The sequence below is a fragment of the Cyprinodon tularosa genome, unplaced genomic scaffold (genome assembly GCF_016077235.1).
Source record: "Cyprinodon tularosa strain WSP-4 unplaced genomic scaffold, ASM1607723v1 ctg455, whole genome shotgun sequence".
NCBI lineage: Eukaryota > Metazoa > Chordata > Actinopteri > Cyprinodontiformes > Cyprinodontidae > Cyprinodon > Cyprinodon tularosa.
Window position 1 is genome coordinate 160,001 of NW_024039180.1, and position 17,086 is coordinate 177,086.

At 40.9% G+C, this 17,086-nt stretch overlaps 1 protein-coding gene across 1 annotated transcript in view; it reads right to left on the reverse strand.

The window, feature by feature from the left end:
* Nucleotides 1-14,518, reverse strand: part of LOC119793549 (sodium- and chloride-dependent taurine transporter-like) — a 39,206-nt gene extending 24,688 nt beyond the window's left edge. The window contains exons 1-3 of the mRNA XM_038300753.1: nucleotides 14,300-14,518; nucleotides 1,880-2,109; nucleotides 1,659-1,793 (exon numbers count right to left, since the gene is read on the reverse strand). Of these exons, the coding sequence (XP_038156681.1) occupies nucleotides 1,659-1,793; nucleotides 1,880-2,108 (364 nt within the window). The 5' untranslated portion in view covers nucleotide 2,109; nucleotides 14,300-14,518. The remainder of the gene's footprint in view (nucleotides 1-1,658; nucleotides 1,794-1,879; nucleotides 2,110-14,299) is intronic.
* Between the last annotated feature and the right edge of the window lie 2,568 nt (nucleotides 14,519-17,086).

Consider the following 17,086-nt stretch of genomic DNA (forward strand, 5'->3'; position numbering starts at 1 on the left):
CCATCTGTCTCTCCCCACCCTGCTCTTTTCTTCAGAGCTGTGCTGTTGCCATAGAGACGTGTAATTCAGGACACCGTGTACGTCGCCTCATGTCTGAGCGTGTGCGTTTGAGACAAAGGAGAATAAGCCGAATATTACGATGAAACAGAAATGAGGGAAATTTAAAAAAATACGCTCAACTTCTTAAGAGGCATGAGTGACCTTTGATGAAGGAGGAGAAGAAGGAGGCCAAGGTGAGGTTAGAGCACCGGTGTGTGGGTGTATCAGTGCAGCCCTGGCTGTTGCCTGGTGACGGCTGCTGGGCAAAGTCCCGAAGCTCCTATTGGATGAGGATCTGGTGTGACTCAGCCGTTCCTCCGTCAAAAACAGCAGAGGTGTGGGAAAAAAAAAAAAAAAAAGAATCTCCAGAAGGAAAAGGAAGTTAAGATGGCCGAACGGCGTGTGGAGAACCCCCCGCCCAGCTCAAAGCGAAACCTTCAAAGGTTTGACTGAAGCAACCCCCGGCTCAGCCAGCATCAGAGGAGCAAACGTTTAAAGCTGGGATTAATCAGCATGAAATAACGAGGGAACAGAAACATTACATGTGAAATTCTATCTACTTTATGAGTCTACTTTATAAAAGCAGATAAACATTTCAATGTTTGACTTCTGCTGAGTGAACCATGTTGGAGGAGCTGCAGATCCAGGCCCTCCTGGATGAACTTCAAGCCATCAGGTTATGATTAAACTAAACCCCATCGTTTTCTAAAGAAGAAACGTTTCAGGTCATTCCTGCCTCCAGCGATTAGAAACAACTTTTATTTTCTTTTAACGGAAAGTTTATTCTATGCCAATGAAAAAAAATAAAATAGAAAAAAAAGATGCCACTCTCTGTGGAGATATATATATGTATTTTTTTTTTTTTTTTTATGAATCATTATTATGTAAAACGTTGCAGTTTTGTACGGAAGCCAAGTGCGTTCGTGTTCCTCCGATTTTTTTTCGCGAGGGTTTTCTCAAGAAAACGACTTAATTTTCTCATTCTCTAAAGGTAATGAAAGCAGTTTTCTCATGATAACATGATTGGTGTGTTTTAAAACTGATTACATCCTTTAATACCACAACAGCGGGAGATGATTTATAAGTCATGGCAGCCTGTGTGGTACGACTCTGGTTTGATGATTTGCTTCCATTTCTGATTCATTTGCAATTAAACCTTTGCCTACGGCGCCGGGTGTTTTCTGACCCCAAACCCCAAAAAATGAGTCCATATTAAAAATTTTCATTACAGTCAGATTTGTTTCTGCTGTATCCTATGCAATCCAATCATCCGCAACGACCTGACAATGAGTGAGAAGAAAAAAGGAAACAAAAAAACTGATTATTTGCGCAGACGCTGACCGCGACTGCACAACTACGGCAGGCATGGATGGACTGGGAATCCAGCCTCATTCATTACTCATAAAGGTTAATCATCACGTTACTTCAAGAAATCAATAACTGTTTTCTCGTATCTCCAGAAAACAATTGTTTAACAGTGATGACGAGATTGTTATGTCATGATCTCGAGAAGGCAAAGGAAAAAAAAATATGAGTACCGCTCTCTGCTTCCTTAGCTTTGACCTTTAGATGTGAACTTTACATTTCAACGACACGACCTTAGTAAAATGGTTGCATACCGGTGAAGATGGGACAGAGCTTCTCCCAGCAGGTGATGCCACCCTCAGAGGTGAACTGACCAAGGGCGACCTCCAGAAAGAAGACTGGCAGACCTCCACCAAACAGGAAGATGAAGTAGGGGATGAGAAACGCACCTGGAAAATGGAGAGAATGGAGAAGATGAATGAAGGACGAGGAGAGCGGTCTGATCAACGTTTTCTGATCCGCCTCAGGGGCTTACCTCCACCATTCTTATAGCAGAGGTAAGGGAAACGCCAAACGTTCCCTAAACCTACGAAGCCGCCGGCCACGGACAGAACAAAGTCCAACTTGCTGGCCCACTTCTCCCTCTGGGGGTGCTTGCCCTCGGCCTCGTCTTCGGGCCGAGTGCCGGGGCTCTTACCGGGGGACGGCTTCAGGGTGTCCTTATGGAAGTCTTTCAGACACTGAAGCTTCTCTTTTTGTGCCATTCTGTGGAGAGAAAACACAGAAAATCAGGAATGGAGTAAAAGTAAAAAAAAAAAAAAAGGGCAGAGTAAATATAACTCAATAAATCAACGTCACATCATGTCACTAAGCTCCACGCCAGATTCAATTCAATTCAGTATATTTCTATAGCACCAATTTAAAACACTTCATCTCAAGGAACTTTCCAGTTCAGCCAGATCATCCAGTCACATTGATTCAAAGTTTTCTATCTAAGGAAAACCAGTTGATTGCATCGACTCAATGACTCTTCAGCAATCCCTCACACTAAGCATGCTTGTAGCGACAGTAGAGAGGAAAAACTCCATCTTAAGAGGAGGCCGACTGGGGTTAAAGGAGACGGAAGCAGAGATACAGATCAACCCAGGTCTCTAACACAAAAAAAAAAAAAAAAAAAAAAATCAGTAAGGGAAGCCGGTGCCATTCTTTGAACCAGAGACAGGGGGCCAGAGTAACTGCATGGAGGGGCGGGTGATAATGAACTGAATAAATGACCCATTGAGTGGTATCATTTTATTTTTTCTGACACTGTTTTTATGCTTTTGTACGGTGACCTTGAGTGTCCAGAAAGGCGCTTTTTAAATAAAATGTATTATTATTATATTTATTCCAATTACTAATCCTGATGTTGAATTCTGTCCAACAATAAAATAAACTATTAATAAAACAATGACACTTTATGGGAGCTGGTTTCATAAGTAAAATAGACTTTAAACTAGGGATGCACGATATAATCGGCCCCCTATCGGTATCAGCCTTAAAACTGAATATCGGACATCGGCCCCCCCACCGATATTTAACCCGATATTTGATCAGCTTCTGAGTTTCTAAAGTCTAAAAAAAAAAAAAAAAAAAAAAACTTCTTTTTTACAGAATTAAAAACTTCTAAAGACGAGGGAAAAAATATTGATACATTAAAATATCCCAATATCTTCATATGCTGATATATTGCCATTTAAAAACACCATATCAATCTCTTTTACTAATGAAATATTGCTATACGTCATCGTTATGCTACGAAATCCCCCGGAAATTCACAAAATTTTGCCATATTTTTATATGTTGATATATTGACGCGGTATCGATCTATTTTACTAACAAAATCTCACAAGAATTTGCAAAATATCACGAGAGTTTGTAACAGAACGATGAAATTTCACGAGATTTTGAAAGTAAAATAGATCGATACCGCGTTTTTAAAAATCAATTTGATATCAGCATATGAAAATATATTTGAGTTTATTATTTTTCAAAGTGTCAGAAACGGATAACAAAGCTGCTATTTTCAATGACTACTTATTTTTGTCCAGCTTTAACATCGGTATCGATATACAGGTGCTGGTCATAAAATTAGAATATCATGAAAAAATAGATTGATTTCAGTAATTCCATTTAAAAAGTGAAACTTGTATATTATATTCATACATTACATACAAACTCATATATTTCAGATGTTTATTTTGTTTAATTTTGATGATTACAAATGACAACAAATGAAAATCTCAAATTCATCATATCAGAAAATTAGAATATTACTGAAGACCAATAAAAACAAAGGATTTATAGAAATGTTGGCCAACTGAAAAGTATGAACATGAAAAGTATGAGCGTGTACAGCACTCAGTATTTAGTTGGGCCTCCTTTGGCCTGCATTACTGCAGCAATGCGGCGTGGCATGGAGTCGATCAGTCTGTGGCACTGCTCAGGTGTTATGATAGCCCAGGTTGCTCTAATAGTGGCTTTTAGCTCTTCTGAATTGTTGGGTCTGGTGTATTGCATCTTCTTCTTCACAATACCCCATAGATTTTCTATGGGGTTAAGGTCAGGAGAGTTTGCTGGCCAATTAAGAACAGGGATACCATGGTCCTTCAACCAGGTACTGGTAGCTTTGGCACTGTGTGCAGGTGCCAAGTCCTGTTGGAAAATGAAATCTGCATCTCCAAAAAGTTGGTCAGCTGCAGGAAGCATGAAGTGCTCTAAAACTTCCTGGTATGTGGCTGCGTTGACCCTGGACCTCAGAAAACACAATGGACCAACACCAGCAGATGACATGGCACCCCAAACCATCACTGACTGTGGAAACTTTACACTGGACTTCAAGCAACGTGGATGAAGTGCCTCTCTTCTTTTCCTCCAGACTCTGGGACCTTGATTTCCAAAGGAAATGCAAAATTTACTTTCATCAGAGAACATGACTTTGGACCACTCACCAGCAGTCCAGTCCTGTTTCTCTTTAGCCCAGGCAAGACGCTTCTGACGCTGTCTGTGGTTCAAGAGTGGCTTGACACAAGGAATGCGACAGCAGAAACCCGTGTCTTTCATACGTCTGTGTGTGGTGGTTCTTGAAGCACTCACTCCAGCTGCAGTCCACTCTTTGTGAATCTCCCCCACATTTTTGAATGGGTTTTGTTTCACAATCCTCTCCAGGGTGCGGTTATCTCTCTTGCTTGTACACTTTTTTCGACCACATCTTTTCCTTCCCTTCGCCTCTCTATTAATGTGCTTGGACACTGAGCTCTGTGAACAGCCAGCCTCTTTAGCGATGACCTTTTGTGTCTTGCCCTCCTTGTGCAAGGTGTCGATGGTCGTCTTTTGGACAACTGTCAAGTCAGCAGTCTTCCCCATGATTGTGTAGCCTATAGAACTAGACTGAAAGACCATTTAAAGGCTTTTGCAGGTGGTTTGAGTTAATTAGCTGATTAGAGTGTGGCACCAGGGGCCATCAATTTTGAACCTTTTCACAATATTCTAATTTTCTGATATGATGAATTTGAGATTTTCATTTGTTGTCATTTGTAATCATCAAAATTAAACAAAATAAACATCTGAAATATATGAGTTTGTATGTAATGTATGAATATAATATACAGGTTTCACTTTTTAAATGGAATTACTGAAATCAATCTACTTTTTCATGATATTCTAATTTTATGACCAGCACCTGTAGGTTATCGGCTACATGAGTTTTAACATATCGGCATATTGTATATCGGCCAAAATCCCAATATCGTGCATCCCTACTTTAAACTACCTAAAAGGGGGCGTATCCCTTTAATTTATCCATTTGTTTTTTCCTATTTTTTTCTACTAAACTAATTTAATTACTTTTTGGTGTTTTCTTTGGACTGTATGGCGATCTGACCTTAAATAATATTTTTTCGTACAAAACTAAAGGGATAAACCCAAATCTGACGTCCTGTGCATGCGTATAGACTATGGGTATGCTGGTTTGACAGAATACCGGCTTTATAGTTTAAAACAGACTTTAGTCGTTCGTTTTTTTAATGGAAACCTTCCTGAGGCTGAGATTTCTGTGTCCATCTGTTGGGGTGGGGGGGTTAAATGGGGGACAGCGCTTATAAAAATATTCTGCAGGTGAAGAAATCCAGACCAGCAGGCCTCCAGCTCATCTGCTCCGTTTTTCACTGCAAACTGCATCATTTACACGTCGTTACTGCGAGCGATGTCGGTAACAACGTACCTGTAGTAATCAGTATTTGTTCGATATCAAGAGAATTTAAAAGACAAAGTTAAGATGATAGAATTCATATTTCCAATCTTTAGAAAACGAAAAACTGTGGTTGAAAAGGATTGGTGGGATTTATGAGCCGAAGTTCTGCAAAACAGCCTGCAGCAGATTAGAGGAGATTAACCTACAGCTCAGCTCAGGAGGACCGAGGTTCCAGTTCAGACCTTTTATGGTCACATTGTCTGACCGACCCCCATGAGCTCGCTCTCTAGTCCCTTTCTGTTCACTTCATCTGCCTCTACAGATGAAATTCATTACAGTTTATTGATGATATTGATTCCTTCATGGATCATTTTGAGAAACAGCGGAAACTGGAGAATATTATTAAAAAAGGAGCTTCTCTGTTCAGCTCATTAGGAATGAATAATCGATGAAAAAGAAAGCTTTAGAATGTTTATTATACTGACTAAAGAGTCTTAAGTGAGGGCAGAGATGAGATCTAAACTAAGGCTCCACTTTACTTCCTCCTTTAAAACTTCCTCATTTGTTTTGCAAAAATGTGGAAACAGAAAAAAGCGAAGCAATCATGGTGGAGAACTGGTGCGGTAAATTTCCACCGAATGACTGAAGGAGAAGAAAGTCAGGGAAGAGACGAGCAATTGGCGTCTCCAGCTGTGGAAAATGTCCCGTCTTTATGCACCTGGTCTCACCATCGCCCTCCTGATCTGGATCCGACTGGATGCTCAGGCCCCGGTTTGAGAGGAATCCTGTGCTTCTACCAGCCAGACTCTTATTCTGACGCTTCTTCTTCCTCACAGCATCTCCTGGCAGCAGAGGTGGGTTTTTTACGGCCCAGCGTGTGCGCACAGACACGTGTGATGAACACTTCCTGCTTTAGGAAATGCTAGACTCCATTTTGTGCGAGGTGAAGCTCTGCTGATAAACATCCAGATTCAAACCCGTTCAGACAGAGAAAATGATATCTGAAAACATCTCTCCTCTCTGAACCCAGCGGCAATAAAACGGTCTGAATCCATCATAGCAGGAAGTCATCATTTCACCGTTTGCAGATGAAGAAACTTGTTTTTTGAATGTACTGCATTAGTTATGGCTTAATGAATGACTCTAAAGCTGATTGATCTTATCGATCAACTAGGGATTCATTGAAAAGCAGCCTTTTTGCTAAAAACCTCACTTTTTTGAAGTATTGAAAGGATTTTTTTCACAACTGCGAGGATTCATGTTTTTTATATGCAGAATAAAAAAAATGTTTTGCCAACTGTAAGAAGAAAAAAAAATTACTCATTAAATGTATTTATACGATGGGAGAGAACAGAAACCTATGATGTTACTAAATGAAAAAGATGAATAAAATCTGTGAAAGTCGTCTGGTTTCCAATTAACAGATGTAGAACTATGTGCCGGTAAAGGTGCTCAGCCGTCCAGGTCATAGTCGTTCCAAAAATAGAAATCTGAGTTGGGCTACTTTATGAAACCTCGAACTCAACAAAACCTTTAGAACGTGCAAATTGAAATGGACCAACGGGTCCAACCATTTTTGTTAGCCTGCAATATGCCCCATAACAGGCTATATCTCTGTCTCTTTAAAGGAAAATTCCGGTTTTTAACACTTTTAGCCCCTTTTCTGTAGTGTCCAGGATGAAATCGAATGATCGACACCAAAATTTTGACGATTGGTCCTGTCTCTGCTATTTGGCTCATGCAGAATCCCCCCCATGGCTGCTTCAGAATGGCTTCCATAGTGCATGTCCGATAATGTCCTTAAAACAACCTTAAACGTTCTTTTTTAAAAATATGCTACTCACCGGGTCGTCAGCGCTGTTCAATGACGTTCCAAAAAAAGTTTCGTGAAGAAAAAACGTTCCTGTAGTGTTTTATTTAGCATTTTGTAAATCCCATTGAGCTCTGTTGGAATAGTCAATATTCCCCTGCCACCGGAAACGGAAATGGGGCCTGTTTACGCGTAGTCTTTTCGCAAGGCCCAAGTGTTTCTGCTTCACGCTGTGTACTCCGACGTCGAGGTGCTAACGTCTCTGTTAAACACTTTAAAAAACTCTGAAAATGGAATACGAAAGGTGGATTCTTGAGGAGGACATATTGGACTTTGAGTTTGACGGTAGAGGATACCGTCGCCAACTAGTGGTCTGGAGTGTGCAACGCTTCAGATTCGAACGGGAAGCGGAAGTTTATAAGCGGTTGTGATGTATCGGAAAAAATAGTTCTGGGATTTACAAAATGCAAAATAAAACAAGACAGGAACGGTTTTTCTTCACAAAACTTTTTTTGGAACGTCATTGAACAGCGCTGACGACCCGGTGAGTAGCATATTTTAAAAAAAGAACGTTTAAGGTTGTTTTAAGGACATTATGGGACATGCACTATGAAAGCCATTCTGAAGCTGCCAGGGGGGGATTCTGCATGAGCCAAATAGCAGAGACAGGACCAATCGTCAAAATTTTGGTGTCGATCATTCGATTTCATCCTGGACACTACAGAAAAGGGGCTAAAAGTGTTAAAAACCGGAATTTTCCTTTAATAACTCCCCTTTCAGAGACATAGACAGGTATGGGGCAATGCATTTCTCCTGGCTGCAGTCAGCTGAGGCCATTCACCAGAACAGAGGCATTAATTGCTCCCCGTTTGGGCCGAGATCAAACCGGACCAGGACAGCTTCAGAACCAGGACACCAATTTAAAAGCCAGATGCCTTACATAACTCACTTTCCTGTTTAGGTGCCATTTCACCGAAGCAGACCAGTATTAGCCCCCCCAATCATCTCTCTGCCTTTGTTGCTTCTCTTCTAATCTTCTTTTAACAATAAGTCAACATTGTTCATTTCACCAATACAAACGGACTTTAGGCCATTATTCTGGTCTCCAAAGCTGCAAGTTTGGACCCAAATGGATCTCACCTTCCAAATAAATTAATGTCCAGATGAGTTCCTTCTTCCTGTAATCACCGTGTTCTGCATCCCTACTTCCTGCAGCTTCAGTCTGCACTCTGACTCATCCACGACTTCACCTACTTTTAATGAAATATTTATTCTACGGCAGCTGAATGAGTAAACAAAAAGAACTCACAGAATCTAAAGAATCAGACCGAGGGGAGAACAATGAAGGAATAAAAGGGGCAGCTGGACATAGAAGGCAACATGTTGCCTGAGGTAGAAATTATACTAGAAGGGAGAACATTTTTCAGTCAGATGAAACTTCAAGGCATCAAGGTATAAATGATGAAAAAGAATGAGGAAATAAGTAACAGGAAGTGGGACTATTTCAGATAAACTGTTTTTCATGGTCTCATAGCTGTCAGCATCGTGACTAATTGGTAAAGAATAAGTAACCAGAGAGACTCACAAGAACACCATCGAAAAGTGGCCTGCCTGGATTACTGGGAGGATGCTATCATTAGCCCGCCCTGCCATCGCCATGCCATCATTAGCCCGCCCTGCCATCGCCATGCCAACATTAGCCCGCCCTGCCATCGCCATGCCAACATTAGTCCGCCCTGCCATCGCCATGCTATCATTAGCCCGCCCTGCCATCGCCATGCCAACATTAGTCCGCCCTGCCATCGCCATGCCAACATTAGTTCGCCCTGCCATCGCCATGCCAACATTAGTACGCCCTGCCATCGTCATGCCATCATTATCCCGCCCTGCCATCTCCATGCCATCATTAGCCCGCCCTGCCATCGCCATGCCAACATTAGTCCGCCCTGCCATCGCCATGCCAACATTATCCTGCCCTGCCATCGCCATGCTATCATTAGCCCGCCCTGCCATCGCTATGCTAACATTATCCCGCCCTGCCATCGCTATGCTATTATCCTGCCCTGCCATCGCCATGCTATCATTAGCCCGCCCTGCCATCGCCATGCCATCATTATCCCGCCCTGCCATCGCCATGCCATCATTATCCCGCCCTGCCATCGCCATGCCATCATTAGCCCGCCCTGCCATCGCCATGCCATCATTATCCCACCCTGCCATCGCCATGCCATCATTAGCCCGCCCTGCCATCGCCATGCCATCATTAGCCCGCCCTGCCATCGCCATGCCATCATTAGCCCACCCTGCCATCGCCATGCTATCATTAGCCCATGTTGCCATCGCAATGCTAGCATTAGCCCATCTTGCCATCGCAATGCTAGCATTAGCCCATCTCCCCATAATCATGCCAACTATAGTCAGCCTTGCTATCACCATGCTAACATTAGCTTGCCTTCCTATTACCATGCTAACATTAGCTCGCCTTGCTATCACCATGCTAACATTAGCTGGCCTTGTTAATACCATGCGAACATGGAGTATTACAGGAGCATGCATACACAAAAATCAGGTTGTCGTTGGTAGCTAACAAACTGGTATCAATATATATTTATAAATCTACATACATCTTATTTATTTTATCCCCTTTCTCATGGCATTTTCTTCAAGAAGTCACTTCAATCAATTATACATTTAGGAAGGTTGCATGAACTCTCCACACGGCCTGAAGATAAGATCCGCTGCCAGAAGTGACTGCAAAGAAACGCCAAAGTGACCTTCCCAACTCTAAAGCAACGCCTTATCTCCGATTGTGACTCAAAAAAAAAAAAAAAAAAAAAAAAAAAAAAAACAACAACAACACACCAGAGTTAAAAAACAAAATCCCTATGTTTATAAATACAAAGTTAAGTAATAAAAACTTCTAAAAAAATGTTTTTATGAATTTGTTGAATTATTTAATAGTACATTCAATATTAAAATCATGTGTTGATATATAAAAGTTATATCTACTTGTTTCATGGAAAATTATTTTATTCTTTTTCTATATATTATTTTAAAGGCAAAAATCCTCCTTCCATTGGCAGACCATCTGATTTAGTTGCTTCAACTGCAGACCTCCAACTCACCCTCTCATGACCCATGGCAGGTCCCGAGCCTCACTTGGAGAACCTCTGCTGTATAGTATTGTTTGGATTATAAAACTAAACGTATCATGCCCTCTGTGTTGCCGCAGATTTAAAGTAAATATATGGATAAAAGTCTAGTTAGTTGGTTCTAGAGGGCTGCCGTGGGTAGCACTGCTGCCTTGCATCAAGAAGGTTTTAGGTTCAATTCCCGGCCCGGGGTCTTTCTGCATGTTCTCCCTGAACATGCGTGGGTTCTCTCTGGGTACTCTTCCTCCCACAGTCCAAAAACATGGCTGTTAGGTTCATCAGCTTCTCTAAATTCTCCTTAGGTCTGAATGTGTGTGTGAATGGTTGTTTGTCCAGTTTGTCTCCGTGTTGCCCTGGCAACATGTCCAGTTTGGACCCCGCCTCTCGCCCGTAAACAGCTGGAGATATGCACCAGCACAAACATTGTTAGCAGATGGATTCATCAGCCACAAGGGGGCGCCGTTCTGTTAGGGAAGCTGTAGTCCTCCATCAGCATGAGAACCTCACAGGAACCTGTATTACTTCTAATAACATTACGTCGGCAGTTAATAACCGCCTTTACTGCTCCACATTCAGCTGCCAGTAAAACATTTTTTTTTCAGAGAGAAACAGTCATCCAAGGTTAATGGCGCGGCTCTAATTGGAGAGCTGGAGCGGGTCAGCGCCGCCGATCCTGTCCATTAATCTGAACAGCAGCAGTCAGCTGTCATTTCATCAGAGGAGAATTTCTCCTGGAATAGATTCGCATTTACAGCCAAGATGTCAGCAGCGTTTCCACAAACCTCCAGTTACTTAATGAATCATTGAACAGCAACCAAGCTGCTGTTAATACAGAGGCTCTCAGCTCAGGGTTGGTAAACAGGAAGACTCTTCATGAACCACCGGCTCTGCATCTCTAAATACTTTCTGTGGAGACAGCAGGGGTTAAAACTAAAAAATCCTCGCTGACCTCCTGCTCCCCTTATATGGAGATTTCCTGAAGCGTCTCAGATGGTTTCATCCTCGTCACTGAAGGCCAGGAAAGTTTTAATGATTGATGGGAATTCTTCAGATCAGTAACGGCTTCAACAGCAGATTAAAGGTTAAAAGAGGAAAAAAAGATGACTTGGATAATAGCGCGTTGTGACAAACAGCAGATACAGCACTGGGACTTGATCAACAGCCGATACCGCACCGTGACGCCACAAACCAGTAGGTGGCAGTAGTGTTCTTTGACAAACATGGATGCCTCCAGTAAAGCAAATTCAGATGAAAATTACTTTTAATTAAAAACACTTATTTATTGAACAGCATGTACTAGGGGTTTGGAAAATAAACATTTTGGCCGAATATCGGGGTTTTTAGCTGCCTGATATAATAATCTTTTAGTTCCTAGTATAATTTTTTTTTTAAGCAAAGAATTTTTACCTAAAACTGAGGGAAAATGGGCTACCTTTGTACCGCCACTCTGGCGCTGTGGAGGCCTTTTGCTGTGCGACGCAGCGCCATATCAGTATATGAGGCAGTCACAGTGAAAGACGTGGACCGACTCAAACCCAAAGCAACATGGATACCAAAATAACTAAACGGTCAATATAATCTGATGCAAAGATACAGCGGTTGCCTTTTTATCTATACATTCAATTTTGACAGCAGATAAAATATCACAATATATGGTGATATTGCAACATAGTGAATATATCCTATCGCAACACCCATGCCACTGCTAACCCCTAGTATTTAATCATGAATTCTGAATATGACTTTTCATTTAAGGGGGAATAAACTGATTTAAGGAGGTATTTTTCCTCAGTGCCTTGCAGAATCAGAACCAGATCTGATACGGTTTCATGATCCAAGGTCAAGTTCTGAGAAAACACAATCTTTACAAAGTCTCTGTTGGTTCACCTCATCATAAAGCACCTTAAACAACACGAGCAGCAGGTTTGTGTCCCAGCAAAGCTCTGCCCCGCAGGGGCGGAGCTAGATGGGGGGCCAGGGGTGGCCATGGCCACCCTTAGCCAATCACTGGCCACCCCTACCCATTTTTCCCCTCTGGCAGCAGTAGTACTCTCAAGTGGACATTTTAATTTTTCATATAATCATTTTTACTTAACAAAAACACTTTGGTTAATTATGCAAATCAATATGCTAACATTTAAGATAAGTACAGAGTCAACGCCCTTTTCAGAACTAGATTTTGTGTTATACGGGGTAAAGAAAAAGTGATGCATCTCAGCAAATCATCTAGAAGTCATCTTGTGAAAACATAGATAAATAACCATTTGAATAAAAACTTAAACTAAATAATAATAATCAATTTATGTAGATATTTATAGTAAATATCAATTTTATGCAGAATGATTATTGATAAAAGTAGGTAATGACAATGGAAAAGATGATTGCCCCAGAACACAAACCTGAAAGACTTTTATTCACTATACCTCTTATCTAGAAAGCACAGATGTTTAAATATATATGCGTCTATTTTTTAGTAAAGACTGTAGGAAAGTATCATTTGTCTTCATTTAGAAAATATGGACCTTGTGCTCGTTCATTTTCCTGTTGGAACAGCGTAGATCAGACTGGGAAGGATTTTCAGCCCTGGCATTTTTCCATTCATCACCGACCCTCAAAAAGACTAGATTAATGTTTAAATCCAAAGCCAAAAAAAGTTAGCTTCCGCAAATGGCATAGGATCCCATTTCTGGTGCAGATCAGGCAGAAGTCTGATAAATGAAAGGATTTTAAAGCATTTATTATCTGAGAAAGTATATTAACCTTTAGGACATTATGGGGGAGGGAAACTGTAATTTAGGTCTTTTTAACAAAATAAAATCAAGGGTGACCAGGATGTATATCTGGATGCGCAGAGCGGATCGTGCTTCGGGGACGGTTTGGGTCGTGACATGCCTATCAACTTTGGGCCCCCTCCAGGTCACTGCCTGGCCACCCTTATAAAATTGTTCTAGCTACGCCTCTGCTGCCTGTTCTGAGGCCTTTCTAAGACAACAAGAGGAAATCCTCTGCAGCTTCAAAACAGCAGAAGGACTCCAAGCTTTCTATGTCACAAAGCGGTTCCTAAAATGGAACCACCTGGATGGCTTCTGGGGGCCCCTTCTCCTCATCAGTCCTACAGCATCAGGAAAGAACTGCAGACACTGCAAGAATAAAGAAATACATCCTGCAGTCTGTTTAAAAAGGCATTAGAAACGGAAATTAACAGCTTTCAGTTTTATTCCGCCAAAGAGAGGAAATTAAAGAAAGCAGGAAGCGAGACAAAAGGTGGAGGGAGGAGGGAGGGAGTGAGGCAGCATCCACTTCCCCCTTTGAAGAGCAGCTTTAAGAACAGAAGTAAAGCAGAGAAATGAAGCCAGGCTGCTTCATCAGAGAGGAAAACCTTCATCCATCCATCCATCCATCCATCCAGGCTGATGGACACCTTCAGGGACGCAGAATATCCACGCGCTCCTCAGTGGGCAGCCTCCACGCGTGACAAAGAAACATCCGTTCACTCACGCAGTTCCCCGCAAAAACACAAAAACTCTGCTGCGAGTCAGACTCAGCGGTCCGGCTTCATCTGGACCAACTTTTCAAGGCTTTTCTATCATCTTTGCTTTAAAAACTCACTTTCATTCAAACGCAGCAGATAGAAATAATTCATCATAAATTAAACACAATTCATATTATTTTCCTTCAAAATGAATAAAAGCAGCTTTTTTTCCCCCTACATCTGAGCAAAAGTCTGAAATGAACCTTAAAGGATGATTTATTTTCCTTTACCTGCTCCTAGGATGGGATGTTTTCTGTTAATTTCTCCTTTTAATGTCCTCAGTCTGCTCTGCCGTGTCCGTGTCCTCCCGTGTCCGTGACAGCGACTGATGCGTGGACGCGTCGGAAGCTCAGACTTTCGCCTATTTATAAGCTTCTCTTTCTGACCTTTGTCTCTGGAACTGGGGGACCAGATAGATGAGCGGCAGTGGAAAATCACCGGCCTGCCTCCTCTGAGCAACAGGAAAGCGGCGATGGCGCTGCGTTCACGGACAGCTGCCAGGCTCGGACGTTTCCTAAAGTGCGCACTTAACAGGAGAGAAGCACGTCGCTTTCAACTAACATCGATTTGAACGTAGACATAACCTAACGTTTATACATAAAAAAAAAACAAATGCAAATAATCGACACTTTTAAGTAGAAGAAAAAATCTATATTTTAAGAATAACTATGTAAAATAGTCTATTCCACCTTTGGTCCTAATTGAAAAGAAAGCCTCGCGCTGCATCACTATTCGTCATTTAACTTCAAACAAAGCTGTTGGGTTTGTATTTATCCCTGCAGTAAAACTTTTACTGACGAGTTCAAATCAATCTTTTCCGCAAATCGCGCACCTCCATTGTAATTATTGGAATTTACCAGCAGTTCCTGAATGCAGCATTAAAGATGTTTAAAGGAACAGTCCAACAGCGCCTAAAATTGATAAAAATGAAATAAAAACCATGTCCAAAATAACCCCCTAATTACCGACACTATTAGAGACGTTATCTTTCATATTATTTGTCTTTTCCTGCTTTGGGACACAGTGGGTTGGGTGTGGTTTCTTTACAGCAGCGGGAAAATGACAGTCTGCTTTTCCAGAGTTAATTTGAATAAATAAATAGAGTGACAGGTAATGGAACAGGAAGTTAAGGAACTTTTCCAATTTACCACCATAAACGAATGGCTTGTGATAATAAAACAACAGTTAACCAACTTTAGTATCTTTCTGTTTTGACTTAACAATAAACCCAGGGGGGGATTTATCATTAGAAAATAATAAGCAGTTGCCTAGGGCCCCAAGTTCCTGGGGTATTACATATATGTTAATACAACAACTCCCTATTTGTGCACCTTAAGTCTGAAATTAGTCTGCTGTCATGATTCATGCAGCTATTATTTCATCCAAATGAAAAATGGAGAACAGATAAGCAGATCATGGCTTGTCTACAGTGAAAAGAAGGACTGGGTTATTTACTTTTGCCTTTTTGGAAACACAGGAAGGAGCAATCAGCTAAGTGAGCTTAGTGCTTAGAAAAAAATCTTTAATTCCTTTTCAAACAGCATGACAAGTCAGCTGAGTACAAAACATAGAGATGAAAACAACAGGAAAAGGGACAAGAAGAGAGGAACAAAACCTAGAACAAATAATAGATGTCTATTCTATTAACATTTCTCTATCTGTTCAATGGGTCTGTTTTATGTGTTGTCTCCTCAGTTCAGAGGGCCCCCTGCCTGTCTTTGCCTAGGTCCCCAAATTTCATAAATCTGCCCCTGCATAAACCTAAAACATAGATACCAGATAATAAACAGTATAGCCAATAGAAGTCAATTAAACAAAACGCAATTAATTTTACTTCAGTGCAATTTATTTCTAAAGTTCCAAATCACATCACATTCAATCTCAGGCCACTTTATAGGTCCAGGTCAATCAGATCATTCAGGATTCTCTCCTACTGGATGAGCAAGTAGAGACAGTTGAACTAAGAAATACTCCAGAATGGGAGAATAGAGATAGAATTAAGCAGAATGATGAAAAGGGGGTCCCCATGTCCTCCAGCAGTCTAAGCCTATAGCAGCATAACTATAGAGATAACTCAGGATAACCTGAGCCACTCTAACTAGAAGCTTTATCAAAAAGGAAAGTTTTAAGCCTAGCCTTAAAAGTAGACCGGGTGTCTGCACTGCAAAAAATCTAAATCTAGATAAGTCATTTTTTTCTTAAAATAAGTGCAATTGTTCTTGAATTGAGGAGGTAAAAGATACATTTTGCCAATGGAACAAAACAATTTACACTTAAAATAAGAAAAAACAATTGCATTGTCTTATTTCAAATGCATTTTATCCAATTCTCTTATTTTAAGAGTAAAATGACTCATTCCATTGGCAAACTATCTTATATACCTACTCAAATTAAGGGTGAATACACTTAATTTAAGACATTTTTACTTATTTTTATATCGTTTTTGCAGTGTGCCTCATGGACTAAAACTGGTAGTTGGTTCCACAGGAGAGGAGCCTGATAACTAAAAGATCTGCCTACCATTCTACTTTTAGAAATTCTAGGAACCACTAGTAAACCTGCAGATTGAGAGCGAAGTGCTCTGTTAGGAACATAAGGAACAATCAGATCTCTGATATCAGATGGAGCTTGGCCATTTAAGGCTTTATATGTGAGAAGGAGGATTTTAAATTCTATTCTGGATTTAACAGGAAGGCAATGAAGAGAAGCCAGGATAGGAGAGATATGATCTCTCTTTTCAGTTTTTATTTTACATATAACAATGGAAAATGAAAATTAAACAATGGTTAAATGTGTAAGGTACAAAATAGAAGTAAAGAAAAAAATACTAAAAAGAAGTCATGAAACAAAACCTAAGTTCCCCCCGTACCCTACTGCATATTCAACAATTGTTTGGATGTAAGATAAGGAATAAGAGGTGATCGAATGTTTTCAAATAACAAGAGTTTATCCATAAGTGTATTTTTTATCTCTCTAAACGGAGAGTCTTTGAGGTGGGAGCTTCTTTTTTTCTCCAT